This window comes from Ambystoma mexicanum, chromosome 6p (genome assembly GCF_040938575.1).
Source record: "Ambystoma mexicanum isolate Mex_15411 chromosome 6p, UKY_AmexF1_1, whole genome shotgun sequence".
NCBI lineage: Eukaryota > Metazoa > Chordata > Amphibia > Caudata > Ambystomatidae > Ambystoma > Ambystoma mexicanum.
Window position 1 is genome coordinate 155,072,654 of NC_090935.1, and position 12,470 is coordinate 155,085,123.

Sequence of the window (12,470 nt, forward strand, 5' to 3'; positions counted from 1 at the left end):
GGGGCTGGGTCATGCCTCCAAGGTTCATCTGGCAGCTCTTTCCCGATACACCAGATCTCCAGGACGACCATCCATGTAGTTGTACTGATTGGTCAAGGGACTATTCTGCCCGTTCCTGCCGGTGAAGGCTCCGGCCCTGGCACGGGTGCTCAATGTGGTGCTTACTAGGCTCGTGGGACCTCCGTTCAAGCCTCTGAATTCTGCACCTCTCTAGTATTTGTTGTGGAAAACAGCTTTTCTCATGGCCATCACCTCTGCACGGGTGGTGAAGATCCAGGCCCTCACTTGTAAACCACCATACTTGACTTTCCACGAGACGAGGTGGTGCTGCAGACTCATCCCTCCTTCATGCCCAAGGTGCCGTCGGACTTTCGTCAAAATGAGCCCCCTGGTGTTACCGTCGCCGGCTGAAAGTACTTTGCACTCGCTGGATGTGGCTAGAGCACTGAAGTTTTATGTGGCCCGCACAAAGTTTCCGGAACACCTCTTGGCTCTTTGTGAACTTTGGTCCTGTGAACTATTGGAAGGCCCTGTGCAAGGCTTCCATTTCCAGCTGGCTCTCCCGCTGTATCATCCTGTGTGTGAGTGGGAGCTAGGCTGTGAATGAATGGGAGAAACCTGCATAAAAAGCAAGGCTTTTTTCTTGGAAGGCAGAGGCGACCACTGGATGAAGTAATCCGAAGAAAAACTTGGAAGTGATGCCTACTGTAACTCCTGGACTGTTGATTTGCCCAGTGAAGCCCTGCTGTAGTGCTGAAGCTCCAAATTTGCCTAGACTAGAGATGATGTGCACAGAGGACTTCTCCTCCCCTTGGGTTGGTGGGACCAATCGACTCCAAGACTAGCTCATCTGTAAATCCTCTCAAAGCTGGCTGTACTTCCATTGCTGCTTCTGCTGCAGGAACCGAAGTGCCAGGGAGAGGAACACCAGAATCAAGTGAGTGTCTTTAACTCGGACCCGAGTTCCAGGAAGATACTCCAGACTCCCAGGAAGCAGGACTGACCAAGCCTGAGCCACCTCGAGTGCTGGGACCCCGGAAGCAAGGAAATTCCAGAGTGGTATCCGAGTGACCGCGTTGGTGCTGTTTGCTATAGACGCGAGGAGCTGAAACGGCAAAGTGCTGCTGAATCGAAGTTTGCCCATTGCTACTGCCGACCTTCAATTGGTAATGCAGGAGTCCCCAGATGTCCTCCCTCTTGTCCCAACAGGATATGCAGAGCTACAGAGCTACAGAGGAACAGAGGTCAGATGGAACCATTTCTTCTAACAAAAGGTACTGTAAAACTAAGGGGACTTGCCTCTTGTTGTGTAACCTTACTCGTTCTCAGTTGCGACTTGTCTTGGTTGCTTTTGCAGAGTTGCTTGCAGCTTTGTCCATCCAAAAGCTTCCCAGCTTGTGGCCACACAGTGATTCTATTTTTCTACAAAGACGTCTAAAACATTGTGTATGACTTTTACCTGCAAGAAGTGATTCAGCTCACCTAGACTTTTGCTCAATTAAGATTGGCTGGCCTGGCTCCCTGAAAGACTCTTCTCACCTCACTTTGTGCTTTGCCTTTCGTCCAGGAAGGGTTAATTTACTTTGCATTGGGGTTTCAAAAGTACTTACCTGCTTCAGAATATTTGTTAATCATTGTTTTATTCCCAAACCCTTTTCTTTGACATCAACTCAGTATTGCTCTTAATGCACCAGTGATATATTAATGTCCACATTGTCCTAGTTATTTGTCACTTCAAGGTGTAGGAACAATCTATGTGCTATCCCAAATGGGTACTTGCTGATTTAGACAAACTAAGAGTGTGTATTTTAAAGTGTATGTTTGTGGTACTGATATATTGCTCTTCTGAGGGCTTATTCAACTTACTGTTAAATGAATAATTGTTTATTCAAGAAACTTTGTGTGAGTTTATTTGAGTACTTGTCACTGTGAATCTGTGTAAAAACCCTACTGCTCACATTGACCTCTCTTGAGATAAGCCTGGCTGCTCAGCCACACTACCAACCTGTGTAGTACAGACTTATACCTTAGGTTGGGTTCCTATTGCCAGGAGGTCAAAGTTTCTGTAGTCTCCCAAAGGGTACTGCTCACAATCTTGCCTAACGGACAGCATTTCTCTCTTGTTTCCCTGCCCCGACATCTGCTGGGCTGCTGCGTGGAGGTCTCCCACACCTTCACTAAATTCTGTGTCGAAAGGTATTCCAATGAGTAGTCCTGGGTCGACCAAGCGGTGCTACGTAACCTGTTTGAGGTTTGTCGGTTCCAGGGTTGAGTGTATAACTTCTGTGAGCCTTGCCACCTCTTGTGGTTGTCTACATGTATTGCTGGATACTCGTATACACGAGCATGTGAATGCATGCAAGACCCCATGCTGGAGAAAGGAACAAGTTACTTTCCTGTAACTCTAGTTCTCCAGCATGGGTCTTGCATGGATTCACATGCAAACTCTCCCTCCTTGGCTCTTCTTGGTGCATACTGCCACTTTATGTGCGCTACCAAATTTGAAGATGGACGCCAGGGGTGGATCTTAGGAGGACATGTCATTGGCTGAGGTCAGTATGACCATAAGTACACTGAAACTGTAGAGGAGACCAGCAGTTTAGAGTTAAACGATTCACTGATTTCTTTCTACCAAGGATTCACAGCCTGACTTGGAATCTTCATGAGCATGTGAATCCATGCAAGACCCATACTGGAAAACCATTTACAGGTTAGTAAACCTGCTCCTTATTTGCAAGTCACCAGACTCTGCTGGCGTCTGTGCAGAAATATTTGCTGTTACATTTTTGTAAGATTTCCTCATTGTAATTGGTCATTCCTACACTTCTCGGTTTCTTGGTTTGGCCTTCATTTCTGTAGATTTGGTTCACCTAGGTTGATTGTTTTTATTCGGCATCGCGATACCCTGCTCCCTAGCGCAACACTGTCCCACACCAATTGGTTCCTGCTTTTTGGTTGTGGAAAATATAATGCGTAGATAATTGGCTCATATAAGTATTTACCTGTGGTAATGCTTACTTTTTCATCACTTTATAGGATTTGGTGGACGTGGAAGAGGGAGAGGAGCAGGACGGTTTTCAGCACAAGGCATGGGGTAAGTCAAATAAAAATGGAGAAATTTGGGGTCTCCCTGATATCTAGATTGGATTACTGATGTAAAAGAGGATTCTGCACCAATTACGTACTTTTTCTTTTTTACACGTAGAAATACAGTAACCTGTGAAGACAGAAACTTGGCCATCATGAGGTCTGCCTTCCCCCAGAGTGTTGTAATAGTGTACTACTCTAATTGTAAACTGTTATTCACTGTTTAATTGTGAAATCTCTATTTAAATCATTTAGTGTAAATAACTTCTAAAAATTATTGTTGGATTAGAATTGCTGACTTAGTTCACCACATCCTGCCTTTCTGCTCTTGTTTCATAAGCCTATTTTATTTTTTTAATATTTGTGAGGCTTCTCCTGAAGCTGTAACTGAATATGGAAGTTGCCCTTAGTAGCGGTTGGTTGGGAATGTGGTTTACTTTGCAAACTTTGACTTTACTTATCGTTTTTTTGTGGCTTTCTTGGTTTCTCTACTTTCTTTTGCTGTCAGAGGGACCGCCTAATTAAGTCACCTGCTTTGGCAACATCTGTTTGTAGTGCCTCCCTTAGCATCTATTTACGCTGCTCCATGTTTTTTGCTGAAGAATCCCATAGTGTTTTACTCACTTACTAGCCAAATGGTCAGCTAGTGCCCCAATGACTTCACTATCGTACACCCCAGATGTTTTGTTTGTGGACTTCCCTATGTTTGGGCCACGGGGAATTGCCATTATGCTTATGTAAGCTTGGTTTCTTAGTTTGCATTGATTCCAGGCGTCAAAGGTACCCCAATCCATGTGTGTCTGTGACAGATTTGTTCTTGATTAGCTGGCCGATCTTCATTGAATGGCTGCTGAAGCTTTAAAGTGCATGGTTGTGAATTGCTGGTCAGTTTTAGCCACCGGAAGATGGGCTGTCCTGAAAATCCTAGTGCTAATTTGCTCACCCATCTGTGGTCTTGTTGCATTCCTGCTTCTCCATGCCTGAAGCATCTTGGCTCAAGCTCTTCTGCTTCCCCAAGTCTTTTGCGCTATAGCATGCTTGTGTGCACCCTCTGGTGCCCTCCTGAAGCGTCCTAGATTGCGTCACCTGGGATGCATTCCAGACAAGCAGCAGTGGACTAAGTGATCTGATCCTGCTTGATAAAATCTGCTCTGTCGCGAGTCAAGGTCCGTCAACTGGCCTTGTTCAAGGGATGGGTGGGTACACCTATTCATAGGACATTGAGTTAAGAGGAATCCAGAGCCAGCCCTAGCGGCCTATTAAGATGAGATGTCGCCTGTTCTGTTACCCCGGGTGTATGTATTATTGCTGAACGTTCTCTCCATGCTTGCTTCTTCTCTCTGTTGCTGGCCAGCATCTATTTTCTTTTTCTTTGTTTTCTTTGACCATCAGCCCAGTGCAGAAAGCCAACAGCAAATGCTGAGCAACTGCGTCAGCGGACCCCAGACAGCCGTCAGATGGTCCTAAGCCATGTTCGTACTATATAAAAGCTATATAAAACAAATACATGGCAAAGGAATTGTGTTGCGGGCAGAATTCTGGTTTTTTGGGGTGCAGCAGGCTTTTTCTTTTTTTTTTCTACAGGACCCCCTAAACATTTTGCTTTTTTCCCCCTTTTGGGGTCTTAGGGTCTGACTTGTCTTAAAGGTAACAGGATTGAAGTCCCCTTCCACTTCAACCCATTTTTCAGGATATGTCCCTGGTTTAGCCCATGTTGCTTCCAGTAGATGAGTTATTTTTTTTTTTTATTTTTTTTTTTTTTTTTAGGGAGTAGGCTGGTGGCAGCTACAACTTGGCTTTGGCTTAACCAAGCATGCATGCCAATATACAGCATTAACACAATTTCTGTCCTTAGATTCACATGCTATGCATGTACGGTCATCCAGAGATTTGTGCACCGTATTAGTCTGCCTTTTTTGATTTTGAAACGGTGCTTCAACTGGCGTTCTTGTTATATTATCCCTAACCTAAGGATTATTTTTGTATTTTTTAGTTTCTTTTGTAAAGCTAATGCTCGGCAGTTAGCATTAATTATTATTACGAGCTATTGGCAACCTGTCCATCGAACGCCTGGGAATCCTCGACGCAGATAAACCCCAAATCGCCACACTCCATAGACAACGAACTAAAGGTCAAGACTGTATGGAGAGTGAGGGGGGAGGCTTAATTGGACTTACAAACATTTTCGCCAGCGTAGAATGGCTTTAACCCTCAATATAATAAATCTATTTGACATCCCCTTTCAATTGAAGCCTAATGGAAAAACTCCATTTGCATTTTGTCCTCTGTAACTCAAATGTCTGTTAGATGCGTACCTCTTTTGCAATTGATGCCTACCGAGGGATCACAAAGGGAGTGGGGGTTGGGGGGGCGTTAGGCAGAAACCTGTGCATTTCCCTTAGGGAACACTGCAAAAGATTTAGGACTACAGGTGTTGGCAGTAAACCCACTTGGTAGCAGTCTGTACCACCCAGATTTACCTGGTAGCTGTGGCTGAGCAGTCACTCTTCTCTCAAGAAGAGTTCGGCAGAATGCAAAGTATACACAATAGGCTCTCAGACACACCAATACAAGTAAACACTGACCAGAGCTTTGGTATCAAAATATATAATTATTTATTTAAAAACACACTGAAACACTCCAGCACTCTTATTGTAAAAGATTCTAAACAGTTACTATTATAATATATACACCCCTTTTTCCTTATCAGATAAGTCACAGTAAAACACCACTTATTTTCATACAGAGGTGAGCGCTTAATTAGATGGCACTCCAATAACTTTTTGAGAAAGGGAGGGAAAAAGACAGAATATGGAAAGGTACACCACTCTAAGATTCAGGAACACTGTTAGCAAGGCAGAAAAGCAAGTCACTGGTGAGCCAAAGTCCAAAGGCTGGGCCCACTCTTAGAGAGAGCACAGCACAAATGCGCCCAAGATCACACAATTACACTAGGCTTTGGAAGTCTTGCAAAGCTTTCAAAAAGAGTTTAGAGAGGCTTTAGGAAAGTTTAGCCAGGGTGTACCAGGCTAACCCAGGTTCGAAAACCGGGGGCTAAATCTACCCCGTACAGTCGGTAGCAAGGGAAGCCGAGCGGGACACGGTACCTTAAGTGGGAAGGATCCTCCAGCGGTGGCAGTTGTTCCTGGCAGTGGGTGCAAGTCGCGTCGTCGTCCAGGGGAAGAGAAGATCTCGACTTGGAGGAAAGATGAAGGTCGTTGCACTACCAGGGGTGAAACCAGCCGCGGAGTTTTCCGGTTAAAGGAGGTACCTTTTGTTTTGCGGTCGTGGTATCCCGGTTGCCGGGGTGCTTGGCACAGGCAAGGCAGCCACGAGGTACGTCGGGAAGGCGAAAAGACGGTGAAACTGGTTATCCCCACCAGTCAAAGGAAGAAGACTCTCCGGCGGGAGATCTCCTCTGTCGTTGGGAAAAGTGGTGAGACGGTCCAGCAGGGCTCCACCGGTGGTGGTGTCGTGGCAGGTCGTCTCAGCTTCTCCCTCGTCGGATTCTTAGGTCCTGTGGCGACTTCTGAAGTTCCAGTCCCCAAAGCCCTGCTTTTATGCAGAAAACCCCTATTCACTCAGCCTAGCTGTCACTCAAACATGCTAAGTGGTGAGCCGGCCGGCTCACCACTTGGGCCAATCAGGATGGAGTGCGACTTGAGTTGCCTAGGCAACTCAGTCCAGTGTGCCTAAATTCCCCTCCACCCCTCCTAAGTACCCCAGACAGAGTGGCACCACTTTGGAGGGCTTCTGTGGAGAAGCCCGCCAAAAAGTGGAACAAAGGGCTCGACTTGGGTTGGAGTCACAGAAGAGAACACAAACGCCATTTTAGAATCCAGTTTTGGCAAAAAATACCAACCGGAGAACTAATATTAATTAAACCGACGGTATGTTCGAGGCTACCGTAAATAATTAAAGGTAGTAACCTAAAACAATGGGAAATCCCATAGGAAAATATTTGCGGTTGAATATAAAAAATAGTATCCACTGCCACCAACCAAAACTCGATCAGGGGGGACGGAGACGTGCCCCCTCGACTAACAGACCCCAGGGCAATTGAATTGCCCCAGCCAGTACGTCCCCAATATGATGGTTTGTACTGGTTCTGGTCAGAATTTAAGACTAGTAAAGTCAATGGTGACTTAACATGCCCTGGGAGACAGTAGTCAGTCCCAGGGTATGGTGTCTATACTGGGGGGGTCACTATGACACCCCTGTGTCACTGCACTGATGGTGCTGTGTAACACATCACAAAACATATGAAGCCCTATGGAGTAAAAGACCCCATAGCCCATTAAATCTAGATTCAAAGAAGCACACTCAAATCATGCCCAAGAGTGAGGGTAAAAGAGTCTCACTCTTGGCAGGAGAAAAAAAATAAACCCCAAAAATCCAGCAAAGCTGCTGGGGGACTCACTAGGTTAGGAAATTCAGCCTAAACAGAGAATTCTCCCTAACAGGGGGACAAGTTTGAAGCTTGTAAATTGTTCAAGCCAAAGACAAAAGGAGCGCCGAGTCAAGTGCTTGGGATTATATGCAATGAAGGCCCAAGAAGAGGCAGTCTCCTGCTGAGGTGAAGGACTAGGAGGTCGAAGAGGAAAATATGGAATTGCCCAATCTGATCATTTACGTTTGGTCGCTGGGTCATTTTTACCTGATTATAGGCGTTACTTTTGACCTATCATTTTGACCTTATTACATGTATTTGTATTTTTATTCTTTATATAGTGCCTTTATCCAAAGCGTTTTACATAGGAGATAGACAGTACATAAGAACAGTGGAGCAAAATGGGCACAAATCGGGTACACAGGTACGGCCGGTAAAAATCAATCGGGTTACTGAAACAGGTGAGTTTTTAAGGACGAACAGAATAATAAGTAGTAATGGAGCGAAGGGTCAGAGGGAGCAAGTTCCAGTGAAGAGGGGCGAGAAGCTGAAAAGAGCGAAAGCAGGATTGAGCGCAGGATGACGGTCAGTCTAAAGAGCTCCAAGGAGTTGAGAGAACGAGTGGGAGAGTAAAATGAAATGAGATGCCAACCCGTAGAGAGATTTGAACACTAGGCAAAGAAAGTTTGTATTTAAGTTGAGAGTGGAAAGGCAACCAAGTGAGTCAAGAGAAGGAAGACCAAAGAAGGTAACAGAACAATAGAAAAGTCGAGAACAGATTAACGACGAGATGAGCAGTTTTGAGGCGTGGAAAGCTAGGAAGGGGCAGACTCTGCAAATGCAGAGATGAAATCGACAGGCGTGGGATGTGAGAGATATGGTGAGCAAAGGAAAGGTTAGAGACAAAGTAGAGGCTAGGATTACGGGCAGTAGGGGAGATGGATAGGCTGGAGGGAGGAAAGGAAATGAATGGGGGTAGAGACTGCAGTGGGAGAGGGTTTGCGGGAAAGAATAAGACTTTGGTCTTTCCGGCATTCAAAGTGAGAAAGTGTGAGGTCATCCAGGATTTGATGGTAGACAGGCAAGCAGCTGAACACATTCCTGAGGGCGAGGAGCGAGGCGGCTTCCTCAAGATTTTAAAATATGGAAAGGAGGCTATGGCGTAATGCCTCCAATCAGGACTGGACACTGCTGACAGTATCAGCAGGTCCATGACATCTAGCACAATGCTACGCAGGTTTGCGTGGCTGAGAAAGTCGGGCTTTGCACCGGATGTGCAGGCCAGACTTCTCAATATGCCGTTTGATGGCTTGAGGTTGTTTGGCAGCAAGGCGGATGAAAGTTTGGAAAAGCTGCAGACCTCAAAGGCGGCGGCTAAGTCACTTAGCGCCTCGATATGACAACCTCAGCAACACTCCTACTCGGGCCCATCTTCCTGGAGGGGGTCATTCTTTTTGTTTCTATTCCTCATTTGGAAGAGGAAAAGAACAGGCTAGTCAGAGACAAAGAATTTCCTCAGGGTGGATGAGGAAAGGGTGCTAGATCAGCCCCATCAGCGGCATCTGTCCCCTCAGCCGCTTAAAAGCCACTCTGAGGCCTTGACCCACAAGACCCCGGTGGGAGGTGGGATCTCTCAGCATCTGAACTAATGGTGGGGCATTACGTAGATGCTTGGGCACTGGAAACAGTGGCTCAAGGTTACTGCCTTCCTTTTCAAAAAAGGCCTCAAGATCATTCACCGGGATACAACTGTCAAAATTCCAGATCCGCTCCTGTTGTAGGACATTTTAACCCTTCTAGATAAAGGTGCAATAGAACATGTACCTGTAGCGGAGAGGAACAAGGGATGATATTCCCCATACTTCCTCATCCCAAAGAAGGACGGAGGATTGAGACCCATCTTGGACTTAAATAAGTTTCTCAGGAAGGACAAGTTAAAGATGGTAACCCTTTCTCAGATCCTTCAGGCTCTCCAGCTCCAGGACTGGTTGGTATCATTGGACCTTCAGGATGGTTGCTTTCATGTGCCGTTCCATCCCAAGCACAGAAAGTACCTGAGGTTCGTGATTGACATTTCTTACCATCCGTCTCGAGTTCTGCCATTCGGGTTGACCTCAGCCCAGAGGGTTTTCACCAAGCTGATTGTGGTAGTGGCAGCGAGTTGCAGGAGAGGTGGTGGGATTCATGTCTACCCTTACCTGGACAATTGGTTAATCAGGGCACATTCACCCGAACAGGCCCAGGGACATCTGAGCATGAACTGCCATTTCTTACACACACTGGGCTTCTCCCTCAATTACAAGAAGTCAATTATGATACCATTCCAAATACTCCAATTCATTGGAGGAGTCCTGGATACTTCCTCAGGCAAACTCTTGCATCCCAAGGTGAGAGCTTGTCACATTCTGCAGATGGTAACAAAGTTCCAGAATGCACAACATCTGCCGGCCTTAAATTTTCTGAGGTTGCTCGGCCTCACAGCATCCTGCATTTATCTGGTGCCAGTGGCCAGATTGAGAATGAAATCCCTTCAATGGCCCTCAGGACTCAGTGGTCCCAATTTTCGGGGAATATGTCAGATCTTTTGCAAGTTCTTTCCAAAGTGGCTCAAAATCTGCTATGGTGGGCTTGCAAGGATAATATTCTCAAGGGAGAATCTTTTTGGCAGCAATGGTCTGAGATAATAGTGACAGATGCCTCACTCAGGGTGGGGAGCTCATACCAACAATCTGATAATCGGCGGTCTCCCCCACAGTCCAAACTATACATCAACCTTTTGGAGCTTAGGGCAATCGGACTAGCACTGAAGGGCTTTCTGTCCTCTGTACGGGGGAAGAATGTCCTGAGAATGACAGACAACACAGTGGCCATGTACTACCTCAACAAGAGAGGAGGCATACTGTCACTACCACTGTGAAGAGGCAATACAAGAAGGAATCTGTCGGCAGTTCACCTAGCTGGAGAGCAGAATACAGCAGCAGACGCTCTGGGCAGGCAGATCACTGTCACACGAGTGGGAACTAGCTCAGGAAGTCCTTGAAGAGATCTTCACCCTTTGGGAAACCCCACAAGTGGTTCTGTTTGTGACCAGTGTCAACAGGAAGTGTGAATTGTACTGCTCAAGGGAATTTCCTCCAAGAGGAGCCCTAGGGGACGCGTTCGTAGTGGACTGAGAATTTCCTCTCCTATACGCGTTTTCTCCAGTCCCTGTAATTCCTCACATAATCGAGAGGTTGAGAAAGTTCAGGAAAACCATGGTCCCAATTGCCCCGGATTGGGCCAGGACGACATGGTACCCAGTCCTTCTGGACATGTCCATCTGCTCTCCAATATGTCTTCCACTAAGAGAGGATCTTCTCTCGCAAGAGGAAGGTCTGGTTCTCCACTCAGAGGTCCAGACACTCAGCCTTCAGGCGTGGTTTCTGAGAGGTTGGGATATAAGGATTGGGACCTCCCGGACAACGTAATGGAGATTTTGCTTTCAGCCAGAAGTCCCTCAACAAAATCTTTGTACCAGTGTTGTTGAAACAAATTCAGTAACGGTTTGAAAAATTAGAAATTGGATCCATTTCTATGGTACTTCCTTTCCTACTACATTTGGCCAATCGAGGCCTCCAGATTGGTACAATAAAAGGATACTTGGCTGCGCTTTCTATTTTTAAGCACTCCTCAGGCGAGGTATCTTTCTTTAAAATGCCACTGATTGTTCAATTCTTAAAGGGTCTCACTAACGTGTACCCTCCAGTCCCCTTTTCAAGTCCCCGTTTGTGATCTAAATTTAGAACAGTCAATTCTTACATGCATTCCTTTTGATCCTTTGCATTCTTGTCCGCTAAGGCTTCTCACTTTGAAGAAAATCCTTCTAGTGGCTATTACATCAGCCTGCAGGGTGAGTGAGTTACAGGCCCTCTCTTGTAAGCCTCCTCACACCATCTTTCATGAAGCCAAAAGTTATAAATTTCTACCAAAAATAGTCTTTCACTTGTCTAAGAAGATCACATTGCCATCTTTAGTCCCGACCCACTCAATACCCCGCCCCCCCCCCCCCATCATGCAGTAAGGAGGAAGAAAGGCTTCACAGACTGGACTCTAAAAGGGCTCTTGGCTTTTACATTTCTAGACTGGCAAAATATCGGCAAAGTGACCTACTTTTCATTGAATACACTGCCCACAAATTGGGCCTGGCAGTAACGAAACAGACCTTATCCAGATCGATAATTCTAGCAATTGGAGAGTCTTTACACAATGGCGGGTAAAGAACCTCCAGATGGGCTAAGAGCTCATTCTACTAGGGGCATGGCGACTTCAACGGCTCTTCAGAGGGTTGTCGCGGTGCTATATATTTGTGCAGCAGCCACCTGGTCGTCAATGCACACTTTTGTGAAACACTACTGTTTAGATTCCACCTCATCCCAAGGTGGTCTTTTTGCTAAGGCTGTTCTACATACGGTCCATGAGTAAAATTAATTAGTACTCCCTCCTCCAAATTTTCACTGCTTTGTGAGTCTAAGATGAGGAATATGTGGAAGGACACAATCCATTCGAAGTTACTTACCAACTGTAAGGTTCTTTCGATTGGATGTTCCTCCCACGTATTCCTCATCGACCCTCCAGGCCTACCCCTCTGTACAGTTTACGTATTTTACGCTCAATATTCCTTGAGAGCTTTCGATCTAAGGGGACGCCTTGTCAACTCATCAGTTAAGAATATCGAAAAAACAGAACCGAAGCCAACAGGTGTGGCTTGAGCCATTTATACTATGGATGACATCGACACTCTACGGCAGCCCTCGAGGGATGTCGACGCCATGACACCGAGCACAGCGCTCTGGTGTGGAATTCTTTTTTTTCTTTTTTTCGAAGCAGCAAAGCTGACAATACAAATGTCTAAGATGAAGAATACGTGGGAGCAACATCCAATCGAAAGAACATTACAGTTGGTAAGTAACTTGTTCTTTTCTTCTGTTTTCTCCCTGGTATATATATGCCCCGC

General features: G+C 46.0%; 1 protein-coding gene across 11 annotated transcripts in view; it reads left to right on the plus strand.

Annotated features, from left to right (window-relative positions):
* Nucleotides 1-12,470, plus strand: part of UBAP2 (ubiquitin associated protein 2) — a 1,758,279-nt gene that overhangs the window by 394,771 nt on the left and 1,351,038 nt on the right. For 8 of the 11 annotated variants that reach the window (XM_069626852.1, XM_069626853.1, XM_069626850.1 and 5 more), the window contains exons 7-8: nucleotides 3,037-3,094; nucleotides 3,206-3,247. In XM_069626852.1, the coding sequence (XP_069482953.1) occupies nucleotides 3,037-3,094; nucleotides 3,206-3,247 (100 nt within the window). The remainder of the gene's footprint in view (nucleotides 1-3,036; nucleotides 3,095-3,205; nucleotides 3,248-12,470) is intronic. The other 3 variants (XM_069626856.1, XM_069626860.1, XM_069626857.1) reach the window with 1 other exon arrangement.